The sequence below is a fragment of the Onychomys torridus genome, chromosome 20 (assembly GCF_903995425.1).
Source record: "Onychomys torridus chromosome 20, mOncTor1.1, whole genome shotgun sequence".
Taxonomy (NCBI): domain Eukaryota; kingdom Metazoa; phylum Chordata; class Mammalia; order Rodentia; family Cricetidae; genus Onychomys; species Onychomys torridus.
The window spans coordinates 6,582,259-6,599,840 of NC_050462.1; the positions used below are offsets into that span (position 1 = coordinate 6,582,259).

The window sequence follows — 17,582 nt, forward strand, 5'->3', positions numbered from 1 at the left end:
AGAGCCCATTCTGGCTGTCAGCACTTTGTTCTTCGTGAGCTTAGTTCCAGGCAGCGGCTGTTTCTGACCTGGCCCTGAGTAGGCCAGGCTCACTCATAACACTGTGGAAGATTCCAAAGCCTTTGCTACGTTTCCACATCAAGATGTATTATTATCTTAAAGAATGGAAGAGCTGAGGATGTGGTTCAGTCGGTGGAGCGCTCGCCAACATGTATCTAGTCCCTGGGTTCAATTCTAAAACTGGGCATGGAACAGCATGCCTGTGGTTCCAGGAATTGATGAGCAGAGGTAGAAAGATCAGGAGCTCAAGGTCATTCTTCGTTACATATCAAGTTTGAGGCCAGCCTAAGCTCCAGGAACAAGCAAACAAAAATTGAAGAAGAGGACGCTCATTCGTGCAGAGCCTATTTCTCTTCTTCTTCTTCTTCTTCTTCTTCTTCTTCTTCTTCTTCTTCTTATTATTATTATTATTATTATTATTATTATTATTCTAGGCTATTTCTCATTCCCATATTTTGAAAGAAGGGACCCCTTGTCTCCCTGGAAGACCATTCAAGAAATGAGTACATATTTTGATTTCTGACTTGAATTTGGGTATAAACTAATTCCCACTTTCTTTAAAACATTCTTCTGTTTTATTTATGTGTGTCTATTATAAATGTTCTTTCATTAAAAAAAAAAAATTGGAAAGTCATACCCCAGGCAAATACACCTCTTTCCAACATGGGGCATTTCGCCCCTTTGCCTAGTGACCTGGACCTGTCTTCTCTTGGGGGTGAGTAAAGACCTGGTGTGTGGTGGTGGTGATGGTTTGGGGGGCAAGGGAGAGCTGCACCCACACAAGCCTTGGTCTCTGCACTTCCTGCAGTGTCCAACAGAGGGCGCCCATGACACTATCAGACTTTCTTACTGATTGGCTGGCTGCAGACAAGAAGCCCTTCAGCCCCTCCCTGATGGAAGCAGAGGTGGCCAGGAAGGTCTTCATTTGCAAGGACAGGGGTAGATGCTGGCAAGCTTACATCTAGTTTGACTGACAGACAGTGCTTCCTACCCACTTGAGATGACTAAGCCCTGTAGTCTGGGCATTTCTCAACTGCAAGGGTAATAGTGACACCAGAACTGGGTGTCAGCTCTTCAGCTGGTGGCAAAGACAGCTGGTGTGTGGACTCATCAGGGCTCACACACAGTGTGGCTAAATACAGAACCGAGGGCTGAGTAGGACTCAGTAAGGTGCTTGCTATGCAGGCATGAAGAATGCAAGTTAGATTTTCAGAACTCATGTGAGGAAAAAAAAAAAACAGATTGACATAGACATGCACACTTGTAATCCCAGCACTGGGCGGGCTCACCAGCTAGCCTGGCTGAATTGGTGAGCGCCAGGCCAATAGAGACTCCATCACAAAAAATGGTGTCTGAGGAATGATACTGAAGGTTGACCTGTGAAACACACACACACACACACACACACACACACACACACACACACACGAGTCACCGATTTTTGTTCAGGCTTACCTCAAGCTCAGGGCAATGCTCCTGCTTCAGTGAATGTGGGGATTACCAGCTTGTTGCACACCAGGCCTGCCCCTCTTTTGTTTCACTGATACCTGCTCTGTGTGGCTGAGACTGGTTCCTAGAAGCAGCTTTCAAGTGGGATTTCTCCGTGGAAAAACACAGGGAAGTGATCTGGGCGGCAAAGCTAAAAGATGGATTCTGGTAGCATTTGAGTGTGTACCTCAAGATTTGTATCAGGTGGTACTGAAGTCATGGGAGGGAGTTGGGGGTAGTCAACTGGTTCCCTAGTGCCTCTCTCCTGCTGGATCCTTCTGCAGGTTCTGTTCTCTTCCCATTTCTGTTGTGACGTACCCAGAGGATCTCTTTTTTGCTAGGACATCTGCATAATTCTATTACTTGAACCATGAACTAAATAAACATGCTCACCAAGTAAGTACCCACCTCAAGCATGTTGTTACAGCAACAAAAAACACCAAGACTGTGCCCAACTGTGATGGCTAATCTTGATTGTTGTGGTGGTTTGAAAGAAAATGGCCCCCAAAGGGAGTGCCACTATTAGGAGGTGTGGCTTTGATAGGTATGGCCTTGTTGGAGGAAGTGTGTCACTGTGGAGCCGGGCTTAGAGGTCTCATACATGCTCAAGCCACACCCAGTGTTTCCATTTACTTCCTGTTTCCTGTTTATCAAGGTTTAGGACTCTCAGCTCCAACAGCATGTCTGCCCACATGCTCCCATGTCCCACCATGTTGATAATGGACTAAACCTCTGAAGGTAAACCACCCCATTAAATGTTCTCCTTTGTAAGAGTTGCTGTGGTCATGGTGTCTCTTCACAGTAATGGAAACCCTAACTAAAACAACTGTCAACTCAGTGGGAGTCTAGAATCACCATGGGAACAACCCTCTAGGCATGTCTGTGAGGGATGTTTTTAGATTGAGAAAAGACCACTCCAAATGTGGTGGCATCTTGCCCTGGGCTGGGATTCTGAACTGAATAAAAAGGAGAATGGGAGCTAAGTGCCAGCGTTCATCTTCCCATGCCTCCTGATGATCAACTACCACCCTCCACCATGTATCCCTCACACCATGAGCCCAAACAGGCTCTTCTCTCAAGTGGCTTCTGTCACATCGAAAGGAAAATAACTAAGAACCTCCGTGCAGCCAAAGGAGGTGATGTGGGGAAGAAACTGAGTGGAGTCTGCAGAGTGGCTCTGTGGTTTCCCAGCTGTAGGAATGGGCAGTTGCAGAGGCTAGAGAGATGGCTCAGTGGTTAAGAGCACTGGCCATTCTTCCAAAGGACCGGGGTTCAATTCCCAGCACCCACATGGCAGTTCACAACTGTCTGTAAACTCCAGTTCCGGGGGATCTGGCATCCTCATGCAGGCAAAACCCCAATGTACATAAAAAAAAAAAATTAGGAAGGATGGGCAGTTACTCAGAGAGAGACACAGTCCAGTACCAGGGCATAGGGTTTGAGGACTCATCAGACTACATTTGCACACTGGTTCTGCCACCACCCACGGCGTCTTCACTGTCCTTGTTTTTGACACAGTGGCAGGACCATACTAGCCAGCGGGCCTTCCAACAAGCACAGAGACTTCTAGAGAAAAGCAAAATAAGGTAAAGCCTCATCCATCCTGTTAACACAGACGACCTGTCGCCGGACGTGAGGGGCCTTCACCACAGCTGAGTCTCATGTCCACACTCACGCACATGAACAGGGCACCCACAGGCTAGAGGGCACAGCCACCCCACCCCACCCCACCCCACAGTCTCATCAATGAGCCACAGATAGACCATATACAGAAAGTAGCTTTTTTTTTTTCCCTTCAATTTAATTGAAGTTACTTAGAAAAATAATCAGGCTTGAATGGCTTTTCCTGGAGGAAGGTTCGGGAACATTTCACGCATCTGTTGGCAACATGGAATTCAGCTTCTTTAACAGTATAGTAGGATACAGGGAGAGAATTCTACAACAGGCCCTTGACTGCACACAAATATGTAAAAAACACACACTCCACAAAGATGTTAAGTTCTATGTCCATATGCCTTACTGAGCATGCTCAGAAGAGAATACGGATACCTCCCTTTGTACCTGATGAGAGCAGACCAAAATTAGCCTGCTGCTGTCCAAGGGCCCAGCTGGTTCTAGAAGGTCCTGTCGCCTATTCAGAGGGTCTATTTACCTGTGGTGGGGGAAAAGCTGGGGGATGCTGGTGGGCAGAACCTAGGGGAATGACAGAGTCAGACCTGCTGACGAAGAGGTGGGCCAAGATGGGAGTTGGGTGCCAGCAGCGCACGGGCTGGGGCAACTTGTGTATGAGTGTGTGTGCATATCTACTGTGCATGTGTATGTGTGGATATCTACTGTGCATGTATGTATGTGCACATCCATGTGTGCATGTGTGTGTGTATACAGAGGAGGCCTGGGCAGAGGAAGCAAGTAGGAAAGTAAGCAAAGTCCCTGTGGTTTTGTCAGTTGAAGCAGGATAGTAATGCAATTGTTATCCTAAGTGTCCTCGGGCCTTGCGCAAGGCACGGGAGCTCTCTCTGAGCCCAGACTAGACTTGTGTGCTCCAGAGGGCTGGCCAGAATGAAATTTCTGGTTCCCACAATTCTCCTTCTGGCTGAACAAGCATGAGAGAAAGGCTTGCTCTTGGAACCAGGTGGTCCCTCTGAGACCCGGACAATGGGCTGCCCTGCTTCCCAGACCAGCTGAGAAGGGTACTGAGGCAGGGGAGGCTGGAGAGGCTGTAGGCAGGGACCCCTGTGGCTGATAGTCTAGACATTTCCAACAAAGGGGTAGGCTAAGCAGGCACGTTCTTGTCATTCTACTTGACTGTACCTGGTCCTAAAAACACAGCTGCACCTTAGAACAGTGGCTCAGAGCCGGGATACCGGCAGCTCCTTTTCCTAGCTAAGCATGAGAGGCATGCAAGAGAAAGTCTTGTCAACATTTTCCTGTAGAAAACACTTGGGTTTCCAAGCACACTTCACCAATGGATGTCTTTAGCCAGGGACACAGAATACTTTCTACATCCTACAAAACAGTCAAACCAATACATATTTTTTAAAATTGTCACTAGAAAACAAAATGTGAACACAAAACAGAAGAGAGAGCCCTCATCCCAGAAGCATGGTGATGATCCATAGTCCCCTGAATAAAAATTGTTCTCACTTTAGAGAGAGGACCGGAGGAACTGCCATCTTCACACAGCACTGTACCACAGACAAAAGACAAACAAAAATCGCAAAACGCGAAAATCAACATGAATTTCCGTTCCAACCCCCCCCCCCCCCCCGAAGCACATGGTTCCAAACTGTGGGTGGAAGTGAGAAGTGTTTGTCACGAGGCCATGGTCCCCACTGAGCGGCCTTTCAGGCCAGAAAGTGAGGGCTATTATTTGTGTCCTTACACCACCTTCGCCCTCCACAGCACCCAAGACTTTCCTCCCGTGTGTGGAGGGGCAGGATGGCTGTCTGGGGCAGCATCCAGATGGAGCCATCCTACTTAGGTAAAGCGTAATTCATTTCAAATTTCCCAGACAGATGCTGTGGTGCTGTTTCAGCTTGCCTGTTTGTGGAGGTTCTGGGAGGCAGTTGTCAATCTTTGCAGACCTCAGACAGGCTAGATCACCCTCACCAAAGGCTACTGTGTGAAATACCAGCTAAGACGCATCTGCCATACAGGACACCCAGGTCATACAGCCAAGAAATGCTGCTTTCTCCTGGATTCACAAGGCAGACCATGTATTCAAGGCCCTGAAAAGTCCTGCAGAGAGGAACCTGACTTAATTTTGTTTCCTAAGAATATGTGACCACAAACCCCTCCAAACTGATACCCTACAGAGCCTGGGCTCTGTGGAACATGCATCAGCAACATCACACAGACCGTTGTATCAGCAGAAGGCCAGTTTCTGAGGAAAGGAGTCCCCTCTCTATTCCAGGGACAGCCAAAGTCTGTCACTGTTCTTGGTCAAATACATGACATAAACCTATCTATCAGAGGTGAGAGGAGAGAAACTGGGGAAGGTACCTGCGTTTTATAAATAGCTTCAGTCAGCTGCTCTGGTGCACATTTCCCTCACATTAAATAAAGTAGTTTCCTCAGTGAAACAGAGCAGCAACTACTGCTGCTTTTGGCTCGCTGTGAGCCTGACAATACCATTTTAATAGTTTCTGTGAATAAATTATTCATTTTTTTTGTTTTTCAGAATATTCTCACCCCTTCACTCCACACTGCATCAAAACAAAAACCACACAAACAAAACCAACTAACAGCACAAAAAGCAAAATTTACACCCCACACCCTCCCCTATCATTAGAACTATTATATACAGCATCTGCTACCCACCTAGACACTGGCTGTTAACAGGAGTGTGGCTCAAATGTCAACTGAGAGGCCTCAGAAATGACTAGAAATGAGAACTAGGTCTGGGTGTTGATCAGCAAGGAACCAGAAACACCAAGTTTCCAGCATTCTGGAGGAGAGGGAGCATGGGTTAAGATCCTGGGTGGCTGTCCTGGATGCTCTGTCAATGCAGGACATGGGAGGGTGTGCACGTGCCTGTGGGTACCAACAGTCCACTTTTAACCTTCTTTACCTTCAGGCGGGATCTTTGTACGTCTCCAGACATATGCAGTACACTTAAAGTGGCAGGCAGGAGATGTGGACTGGCAATCACAGTAGGAGGCACTTGAGAAATGTTCCCCTTCCCTTACCCAAGGCAGACATCGCTAATCAATCACAGCACTCCTCCATTTGTGCCTGGAGAATACTGAGGCTTACAGGCATCTAACTGCAGTAGACATACATGATCAAAAAGGTTTCTACTGTTTCTTGTGTTGGGCAATGAACTTAGGTTGCTTAGCTAGTTAAGTGGACTGATCCAAATGTGGAGTTTTCAAATTTGAGCTGTAGGAGAATGCAAATTTGCTAGGGTCATGGCCTCTCTGGGCCACTTGAGAATAGTCAACACCCTAAGTGAGGACCACAAGGATGGGGGCTGGTTCACTGTTGAGCTGTATACCTGTCCTGTGTTCACATAAAGCTTGTTGAGGGCCAAGGCTAATGGGTTCACTCAATATTCTACCTGCAGTCAAGCCTGGAAAACAGTAGGTGCTCAATAAATATTTATCAAATATAAAGTGACAGTCATTCTGCCTTCACTAGATCTGGCACGTGCTGGTTATAAATTTCCACAAAAAGCCTATTCTTATAGACCGCTAATTTTGGTGAACAGAAAATCGCTATTATCCACTCTCTCCTTGGGTTAAAATTTGCATTTCTGTACTGCAAGGTACTTTGGGGTTGCTAGCAATCAGTGTGAACCACTCCCACCTGTTTCTTAGTGCAAGGATGATTTGCTTATTTCTAGCAGGGTTTCTTGAATGGTGGCATCCACACATGCCAGCAGCTGTCACCATGCAATTCTAGGGGAGGTTACTGGGGAGACAGTCACAGCCCCTAAACAATCCATAGGCAGCAAAGCACAGACCGTTTTTTTTTTTCTTCTAGAAAGACACGAGCAGTCTGTTGCCCCCCCCCCCAAAACCTATATAGAGACTACATTTAAATAACTATAAATAAGAATCATTAGACTTTACGGAATGCACAGTTTGTGGAATTCACCAGAACACAAAGACACCTTGGAGACGGTGTTGCAGTTTCCGCTTCTAAAAAACAGGGACGCTCCACCCCCTGCTCCCCTGTGAAGACAGCCGTTCTTTCCCATGGAGGATTTAAATAATTCTTACCATGCCGCTTGCAGCATCCCCCACAAAGACATATTAACTTACAAAATAACCCAGTATCCATAGAATTCTTTTGACAAATAAAAATCTTAAATTAAAAAGCAGGATTCTCTCCCTCTCCCCAACCACCCCCTTACCCCTTTATTCCAACTTCAGGTAGTTTGGCACTGAGTAATTGAACATTAAAAAGTCCAGTTTATAGACTTCGTACAGCTGTGTCTGGTGCTCGGCGCTGATGTTCTGGAAGAACTCCGTGGTCATCTCGTCCGTAGTTCTGGTGGATTTTGCATAGGTGGGGAACTTCAGGTAGCCGCTCACTCCTGCCAGCTGTAGCACATAATTGGAGTCCTCCTCCAGCGTCTCATACTTGCCCACGAGGTCATAGTGGATGTGGCAAGGGTGGCAGAGGGAGTAGACGGTCTGCCAGTGCTCGTTGAAGGGCTCCTCCCGCTGTGTGTGTGGGTCAATGAGGTAGGCCACGAACTCCTCAAACTTCACATCGTCTCCCTTGCGAAGGGCCTCCTGCGTGGCGTTCTTCCGCTGGCGACGGATGATCTTGGTGCCATAGCGCTTGTGGAAGGAGGTGTTGTACTTCTGCGTGAACTTATTGCGGTAGGCTGACACCAACCTCTCGAAGGGCTCCCGCACGAACAGGAACTTCATGTAGCTTTTCAAGCGGTGGTTGATCTCTGGGATGCTGTACTGGTTGAGGGTCTTCAGATTGGCCGACACATGGGCCTCGTTGGCTGGGATCTCCATGGGATCGCTGTATTTGCCCCGGCCGCTCAGGACCATCATGAGCCTCTTCCAGTTGGTACACGCCACCTTGGGCACATAGCAGTAGATCAGTTCGTGGTCCTCATCCACCACCAGGTGCTTCAGGTCATTGGGGGTCAGCACCCTGCGCTTTCGGCTCATGGCACTGTTGGCCCGGCAGGTGTCTGTCACTTGGTCCCGTCTCATCTGGTGCAGGATGGCAGTGTTGGACAGCTCCAACTGCAGAGGAGACAGAAGAAGGAGAAATCAGGGCTAATCTAGAACATTCCTATGTGGATGCTGATCCATTTGTTCAAACAGTTGTCTAGATAGATCCTGTGAGGCAGACAGGGAGAGGTGAGACTTAGCCTAACTGCTTAGCATGGGATGCTCCACAGAGGCCAGAGGGGAATGCCTCAGAAGATGTCTGTGTTCTCTGGGAGCAAAAGCCCCTCCCCAAAGTAGATGTGTTAGTTTTAACTGTCAGCTTGACACAACCAAGGATCATCTGGTGAGAGAGTCTACATGAGGACTTATCTAGTTTAGAATGGCCTGTGATGTTGTTTGTGGGGTTTGTCTCTATTGTTAACTGATATAAGAGAAACCCAGCCCATTGTGGGCATCACTATGCCTTAGGCTGGGCTCGGTACTATCTAAGAGTGAAAAACACTACCAAGTAAGCAAGGATGTATTTATGTTCTCTCGGCTCTTGACTGAGTATGACTGCCTTCATCACCCCCCTCCCGCCCCCACCACAGACAGCCCCACACCCCGTCCCCGGTAACAGGCTATTGTATAGAACTGTAAGCCAAATATATCCCCCTTTCCCCATCAAGTTGTCTTTGGTCAGGATATTTTGTCATAGCAACAGAAATGGAGCTAGAATAGCCGATCATTCCCAGTCAGAACCAGTTCTCTCAGGCCACCCAGATAGGAAAACCTACTCTGCCCTGGTCTGCTATATCTTGGTTCCCAGCACCCTGAGGGGCAGAGATCACGTGGAGTGGTGACACCCTACTAGTTATCTTGGTGCACTCTGCTGCTTACTTAGCTGGCTTATGCAACATGCTCTTTTTTTTTTTTTTTTTTTTTTTTAAATAAAAAGAAACTGTTGTCATCTTGACTTGAGATTCTGGAGCTATGTAACAGCTGCTCTGGGGAGGGGGGTTCTGTTTTTCTCTCACCCTTTTGAATACTTGTCTTTTGACATCCACAGTCCACTACCAACCTGCCTTTCCAGCTTCATGCCTACACCTCACCCATTTCAAACAGAGGAATACTCCCGAGAAACCAACTGTTCACCCTTCACTTTTGCCCCAGAATGCTGTGGCTGGGCCCTGTTGGACTCTCCACTCACTATCTCTGTTGACATAAACACACTTTTTGGCCACACCGCCAAAGGACATTCCAATCTTGAACACCCTTGACTCTGGGTGTCCTTCATAGCACAACCAGAGACGACGTCATACTTCCCCTGTGGCCACAGGTCACTACTGACTGTCCTAGGTCACTGGCTCTTTAGGCCAGATTATAAGTGGCCTCAAGACCTGAGAATGCATGAGGATCAAGAGAATGTCTAAGTCACTGGATACGCAAGTCAGTGGAGCCCAGGGCTCAGGTGGGACCTACAAAGCCAACCCCGAACCTCCAGCATTGAGCCATACTTTGTATGATTCACTCCAAAATGTGCACAAGCCCAAAGGACCCGAATTTCAGTGAGTCTCGCCTGCCTTGTCTGTAGAAAGAAGGCACTTAAAACAGCTAAGTGTAGGGTCTTGGCCACCTTCAAGGTTGAGTACAGTTCCTGTTCAGTCTAGGGACTCAATACTGCAGACTCAGCCCCCAGTGACCTCACTTGATTGGTATATACTTTCTTTCTCTGCTTATTTCTAATTAGCTCAAGGTGATAAACTGGGATGTCGTGGTATCCCTGAGGCTATCAATAAGTAACAGCACCCTGATGTCCCATGGTGGAACGACTCCATCTAGGGTGGGGCATGTTACTCAGAAATGCTTAACAGTTTCAAAAGATATCGCTGGACATGCCTCAGCAGTTACAAGCACTGTCGGCTCACCCAAGTTCAATTCTCAGGGCCTGCACAGTGACTCACAACTACCTGTAACTCCAGTTCTAGGGCATCCAACACATTTGGTGGGCTCCACACATGCACATAGTACACAGACATACTTTGCCGATAAAACACCCCCACACATTAAATAACTCAAGTCACCAAGACAAAAACACAAAAGTGATGGAATTCTTACACAGAGCTCTAGGCTCCAGGAATTCTATCTGGCCTCTTTGAAGCCTGCCTTAAGAGACCTGGGTTTGGGGGCGTTTTCAACAGGTAGAAGGAGAAGATGAGGTTTTTGCTTGAATGCCCAGAAGGAAATGGAGAGACCTTGCAGAGTAGCCTGATTGTCCCCTCAGGACAAGGAGTTATGACTTGAAATTTAAAAACCCATTATTGTCACTTCCACATCCCCCAACAGGACGGCATTCTTGTCTCCAACCGGGGCTCAGGGAGCTGTGGTAATGGCCATAACTTACAAACATGTTCCGTGTACATTCCCCGCAGACTTCAGGAGCTGTCTGAGGGGCTTAGTTACAGCTCTTTGGGGACAGCAGGAGACAAAGGGGTGAAGAAGACATAGGAGTGGTAAACATTTTGTTCCTTATCACGGGAAGGAGACCCTGCTGCTTGCCAGCCAAGCTGCATCAGTTTTACAAGGCGGGGGTTTGCTGGGGGCTCTGTCGGTGAGGAGCGCTGAAAGACAGATCTCTTCCTTCCCCATTTCCATCTCTCCCTTCTTCCTTTTTGCCCTTTCTGATGGGTTCGAGAAGATCAGAGCAGAGGATCTGTGTGCAACTTTGAGGATCTTATTTGGTTGTGAGTTTCTGAGCAACAGGGGCACAGGGGGAAACGAGACAGAATTTCCTTGCTCTTGCTATCAAAGAGAAAAGCATTTCGATTGTTTAGGGGCAGAAACCGTGCCAGATCTAAGGGATTCGGGAAATCCAGTCAGGGAGGGAGGTTCTTGGATTCAGTGCACTCAGGATGGGCTCTTCAAAGGGCTCAGTCTTCAGCTGGCTAAATGTTAATGCTGGATTGCCTACAGAATTCAGGGATGTGTACAGTCCCCTATTCAAGGAAGGAGCCCATTGAGACTTAGAGAGATTGCAGAATCCGTGAAAAGAACATCTGCCCTATGGAGCAACCCTCACCAGCAGCCCCGTCACTCTTTCCTGGGCTGGCTCCCCTCAGCACCAGTGACAGTTTATGCTAGTGCTTCTCAAATGTGGGCACGTGTGGAGGTCACATTGTTCCAGCTACTCTCTGGCTTCCGTCCAGAGCTGGAGACGTTGGCAGGGTGGAAGGTCAGCCAATGTTCCTCCGCTGAGATTGTGCAAGATGCCACAGAGTGAGGCTTAACCACAGCAGTGCATTCTCTGACAGTAACGAAGACCGGATTCCAAGATCAAGTCCTCCAGGGTGGTGTCCTCGTGAGGCCTCATTCCTTGGCCCATGATGGCCTCTCCTGCTGGCTCTTCACATTGTCTTTTCCCTGGACAGGCACCCCTGAGCCAGCATAACATCCAAGCAGCTTTAGTTTTCCTTAATGGCATCCTTAAAACCCCGTCTCCAATACCAGTCATATCCTAGGGTCCTCCAGGCTAAAGGAAGGGCCTAACATGAATTGGAGTGGGAAAGATAATTCAACCAAATGCCAAGTATGGCTGCTGTGCTGGACCACACTTTGAGAGCTGCAGGTCCACACTATGTGGGAATGGTAGAATTCTAACATCTTGGATCAATTCATAGCCATCCTTAATGACAGAACACAGAACACAGTTCACTATCAGATGCCCAGAGACTCTACCCTAGCCTTGCCACCAACTCCTTTCATCTCCCTGTGATGTCCTCAAAGTATAGGCTGAGGAGGTCCAGTCCTAGGTATTCCTGAACACAGCTCCTGGCTCTGGGCTGCATCCGGCACGCTTGATTTGATATCTATTTTTAATCTGGACGTTTTGAAAGGCAACTGTAATTAGTGTGAGGACCAAGCTTTAGGGGGCGTTTTTAAGAAGTTTTACTGTGTTTTATCTTAAAAGGAAAAGCCAGGCTACCCTGAAAGGTCTGCAGTCTCCTGGGATGCAAGACCCACACCGAAGCAAGCAGCACCCCCTCACTGCCTGTGGTTGGGGAGACCCAGGGAAATGGAAGGCCAGATAAAGAGGTAAATCCAGAAGCTTCCAATGACTCTCCACCTGTTGCAGCTGTTTGCTTGGGTCCAGGCTTGGTTTCCCAATTTAAAAATCTGAAGGCAAGGCTGTGAGGACGGTTCCGTTGGTGACATGCTTGCTTGCCTATGAGTATGGGGACCTGAGCTCATTCTCTGAAACCCACTTACAAGAAGCTGGTTATGGTGGTGCATGCTTGTGACCTCAGGGCTGTGGGGCTGAGGTCATCCTTGCCAGTATTTCTGTGGTGCTGCTGTCACCCGCTGTCTTGAGTTGTAGGGATGGAAAGAGCACCTGATGGATGGATTTGCTGCAGAAACCACAGCCCCGGCCAACACAAGCACCAATGGCTACTAGCTGTACTTACTAATGTGAGTCACCACTGAGTCTCACACTCTCTGAAGCAGGCACTGTCAGCATTCCTAACTGCAGATAAAGAAACTGAGTCACGGGGAGAAGTAGCTTGCTCAAGGTCATAGAACTTGGAACTGGGACTGGAGTTCGAGTGCTGGAAGACAGTGCTGAGACACTGATGCGTGTGGCTCCCGGGGTCTGAAGACGCACCTAGGAGTTACCACCTCCAGGATAGCCACTTGGGGACTCAACTTGGTGGGGGGCTGTTAACAGCCCTGTTCTACTCCTATCCCAGAGGCCTGTTGCCAGGGACGCCAGGGTCCTGGTACTGCCAGGGTAGGAACCACGGCTTCGGAGGGCCCAGAGTCAGTAGCTGGACTAAGCAGGGACCTGAGTGTGACCCTTGTCAAGTTTTGTTGGATCTGCTGGGGCTGTTGCTGCCTGTGAGCAACCAGCTGGTGTCCTCTCTGGCATCTGATAGTAAGGCTCTCTTGGAGCGCCTGCTGCACCTGGGCTATCTGCTTAGCTTAAGGACCCTGGGACAAAGAAAAGGTAGGTGGGCATCCTGAGAAACACACTCCATCGGTTTACTAAGAGGAAGTTCTGAGGCCCAGCCCTTGCCCAGCTGAAGCACTCACCTCCTTGCATGCTTGCCACAGTCCACTCATTCTGTCCTCAGTCCCCCTAGAACACTAACTCCCAGGGTGTAGGTGTCTCCCCCTCTTTTTTGTCCTCTGCTATATCACAAATCCCTGACATAGTAGATAGTCAAAGGTTTGTTGAATGAATGTGTGAATGCACGCATGCACATGAGTCAGTGCACACATGCATGAATGAATAAGCACATATATTCATGAATGAATGTAACACATGCACGAATAAATGAATGAGTGAATGATGCAGTTATGAATGAATGAAATGGGATGCAAGAGATTGGATAGGTTCTTGGTGACAGCAGAGGCTGCACACTCCTCTGGTGCCTACATCTGCTGTTCTAGCTCATCTTCCCACTGAGGCTTTGGGCCAGAGGCAGAAGCTGCAGAAATGCACAAAAGCATTAGCAGATGGGCTGTGGGTCTTGGGGGAAACTGGCTCTGATGGTAACAGCTCTGATGAGGGGAGAGCCCTGTGCCGTCTACCTGCTGAGTGAGGCCAGGAAACAGGAGGAGCAGTCATGCCACGCCAGAGGGCTTTGCACAGGGCACGTGCATTGGGGCTTCTTTCCAGGAAGCCAGGTGCAGCTGAAGAGGCCTTATTTACATCTCAGACCCGCTGTTTGGGCTTCCGGCGTTTTGGGCCTGGTGAAGAGGGGTTCAGGCCTAGGAATGGGGCCACTGCCAAGCCGAACTGAATGGTGGCCCAGAAAAGGGACAATAGTGAAGAAGGGACAGGGCTCTGACACTGAGTAGGAGGCTGGGCCCTGAGAAATCTGAAGTCAGAGGGGTAGGCAGGCTCTGCACCTGCTAGCTGACACACTCTGGGGACTTCAGAAGGTCACTGCTGGCAGGAGGAAGGGCACAAGCTGGAGGCTGGCAGCTCCCCCAAAGGACTGGGCTGCCCATGATATTTTGGGGAGGTAGGTAGGTAGGGGTGGCTTGGCCCTGCAGGGTCTCCTGGCCGCTGACTAGACACTTGGCTGTGTGGTTTCGATCCTGCCTCTCTCCAGAGACTTAGCAACATGTTCTCCTGGACACTTTTGCCTGAGCATCTTGGCTCCCCCAGGCCTTGGTTCTCCACTCTGCAGCATGGGGACAATAACTGCAGTTCTTGGGGGGCTGTTTTGAGGATTGAGGGCTCAGAGGAAAGCACACAGCACCATGCGTGAGTCTTAGGGAACACCACGGAAGTAGAAATTCTCTGTTTCAAATCATTGTGGAGCACTGTCTGGGAAGGGGCGGGCAGCAGCCAGATGACTGGAAAGCCTTCATTGAACTCGAATGTTCGGCACAGGCGAGAACCCCTGTCATCTGGTGACTGTTGCCTCTTGATTCCACCTTAGGAACCTGATGGTAGAGTCAGTGTTGGTGGCCCAGACACCTGCTCCTGACCACTACCCTGGGGTATTTCCATCATATCAACTCCGGTGACTTTGTTTCACCTGGAGAACTGCAGATTGAGCGTCTTTCTCCAGGAGTGAACACCAAACACATCTGTCATCCATACACAACTTCTGGCTCAAGGCGATCTGGTATCTCACTGACAGAGAAGACAGACTGATGTAATTGGCAGCACCCTGGAAGCCGCTCATCAGAAGAGCAACTGTCCAGCCATATAGAGATTAGCTATCAACATGGATTAACACACTGTAAAGCAGGAACAGATTTCAGAGTGTCAGAACCGTGTGTGTGTGTGTGTGTGTGTGTGTGTGTGTGTGTGTGTACACTTGCTGAGGTTAACCTTGGCTATCATTCCTTAGATGCTGCCCACCTCCCCCTACCTTTTAAAGACAGAGTTTCCTACTGGCCTGGACTCACTATGCTTGCTGGGTAATGAGCCTGGAGACTCCCCAAGTGCTGGAATTACAAGCAGATACCACCATGCCCAACTTTTTACATGGGTTCTAGGGATTGAGCCTGTTTTCATGCTTGTGCGGCAAACACTTTACTGGTTGACCTATCTCTGAAGCTCCTTGACCTTTCTCTTAATAGAAGAGCAGGTTTCCACACTCCATCTCCCTCACTTCTGAAAGTTTGCATGCACCATTCCTGGTGAGGAGAAGGCTGGGATTGAACCAGCCCTGCGGATATTCCTCCCTCTCCCATAAGTCACCCACAAACCTGGGCCCTGAGGAGCCACTTGCAGCAGCAGGCTCCACTGTCTCTAGCAGCCCTGCCTTCAACAGTAACATCGTCATGAACAGACACAGTCAGTGCCTTTCCTGTCCCCAGGACTGCTGGGGCTGGTCCACACATCTTTGTGTCCCAAGAGCACTGGTGCCTGATACTGGCAGGATTCATAAAAGAAGATTAGCTTTGTGTCAACACATTAACATCTCTCTAGGGCTAAGACTTTCCATCACATCTCAAGGAGGATGGCCTATTTTGTGGTCCTCACGGCAGTGCACCAGGAAGGCCACAGGGAGGCGCTATTGGGATCCGTATCTCTGAATTCACCAGCGGAGGAATGTAAGCACTTGAGTTTTTAGGTCACAACTGAGGACACACAGCTGTGCCCAAAAGCCACACAGATGACTGGAGCCCTGAAATGAGTAAGACACCCAAACTGAGCACAACAGAGGTGTCAAGACCATGCATATAATGTAGATTTTTTGAGCTATTGCATATGTGGGGGGGGTGGGGGATGGGAGATGGGCTCATAGCTCAGGGCTGGACATTCCTTTGCGACCATCTATTCCCAACCACAGGTTTTTTCAGACTCTGCATAGACTGAGGCATGGCCCTAGATGCTTGGTTATCCATTCCTAGGATGCAGCAGGGAGAAGAATGTTCTCTCTATCCAACTGGCAGCATCCCTTGGAGGTACAGGGATGAGTCCCAGACCTGAGCATGGGACGAGCCAGCCAGGGGCTGGCTGCCATGTATGTGGTTCTAGCCCACCTCTGTGCACTGAGGAAAATACCCTCTACTTCCTCTATCTAAGTGGAAGCCCTTCCCATGCACGAATTCATTTGTGTGCAGGTGCACAGGCGTGGAAACCAGAGGTCAACTTCTGGTCATCTCCAGGTGCTGTTTCCTCCCCCTTTTTGGAGACAGGGTCTCTCATTGGTCAGAACTCTCTAGGCCGGCTGGCTAACAAGCCTCAGGGAGCTGCCTGTCTGCCTCCCCGAGGCTGAAGCTATAAGCGAGCACCATCACCACCATGCCCAGCGTTTTTATTCAGGCTCTAGGGGCTGAACTCAGGTCCTCAAGCACTGCCTGACTGAGCCATGCCCCAGTTCTCAGGAGACATTTCTGTGAAACCTGTGGAGTAGGGGTGACTGCAAGCTCTGAGCAGGTGGCCTACTTTCTTAACCATAACAGGGAACGTGGGCTAGGCACTCCTGGGCTGGCCTGATTTGGGAACTCATTAAAATGAGTAGAGAATGGGCAGATTTTCTTTTAAAGGACAGTGCCTCTGCTTGGCTAACAGAAGAGACTAAAGGAGTCCATTTCTGGATATAATATTTAATAGGAAATAGGTGCCTCCCATGAAAATCACTGAGCAGACACTGAGGGAATTTGCTTTGTCGGGCAATGGCTGTCCAGCTGGGGTGACACTGGGTTTGCAGGTCTGTATGTGAACTCTGACAACAGCTACGTAACTTGGGTCAGTCATGCCCACCTCCTAGACTCAGTTTCCCTGCCAATAAAGTGGGTGTTCATAGCACCACACACCTGATGTGCTTAAAATTCTTTATAAATTCATTTGGTCTGAGTGTGGTTACACACACTTAGGAGGCAGAGGCAGAGGCAGAGGCAGGTGGATCTCTGCAGCCAGCCTGGGCTACCCAGTGAAACTCTTAACTCCAAAGGAGGGGGAAAAATCTTATTTTGTATATTGTTGGGTTTTGGGGTGTGTGTGTGTGTGTGTGTGTGTGTGTGTGTGTGTGTGTGTGTGTGTGAATATGGGTGTATGTGTGCTGTGGTGTGCACGTGGAGATCAGAGGACATTACTTGGGAGTCCATTCTCTTTTCCTTCCATGTGATTTGGGGATCAAACTCAGGCTCTCCATTTTGCGCAGCAAGCACCTGGTGAGCTCATTTGCAGAGGAGACACATTTCAGGGAGAGAGTACCCATGGCAGGGAGCAGGCTGAGGGAACAGGGGACTGCAGTGTGCGGGAGGAGGAGAGACCTAGCACCCGCTGGCCGCCAGACCAGACTCCCTCCTTGGGCCTCTGTGTGCTCATCTGTAAAGTGGGCTGTTGAATCAGATGCCAGCAGGGAGTTCTGCATGCCTGCGTGCGAGTGTTCCCGTGTACCGGGGCCACCTGGCAGGGAAGATGTGAAGGGCTCGGGTGAC

The 17,582-nt window shown here is 49.1% G+C and overlaps 1 protein-coding gene across 2 annotated transcripts in view; it reads right to left on the reverse strand.

Annotated features, from left to right (window-relative positions):
- Positions 1-3,884: 3,884 nt before the first annotated feature.
- The window catches only part of Chst11 (carbohydrate sulfotransferase 11), a 214,278-nt gene continuing 200,580 nt past the window's right edge, over positions 3,885-17,582 (reverse strand). For both annotated transcript variants that reach the window (XM_036169944.1, XM_036169943.1), the window contains exon 3: positions 3,885-8,264. In XM_036169944.1, the coding sequence (XP_036025837.1) occupies positions 7,410-8,264 (855 nt within the window). In that variant the 3' untranslated portion in view covers positions 3,885-7,409. The remainder of the gene's footprint in view (positions 8,265-17,582) is intronic.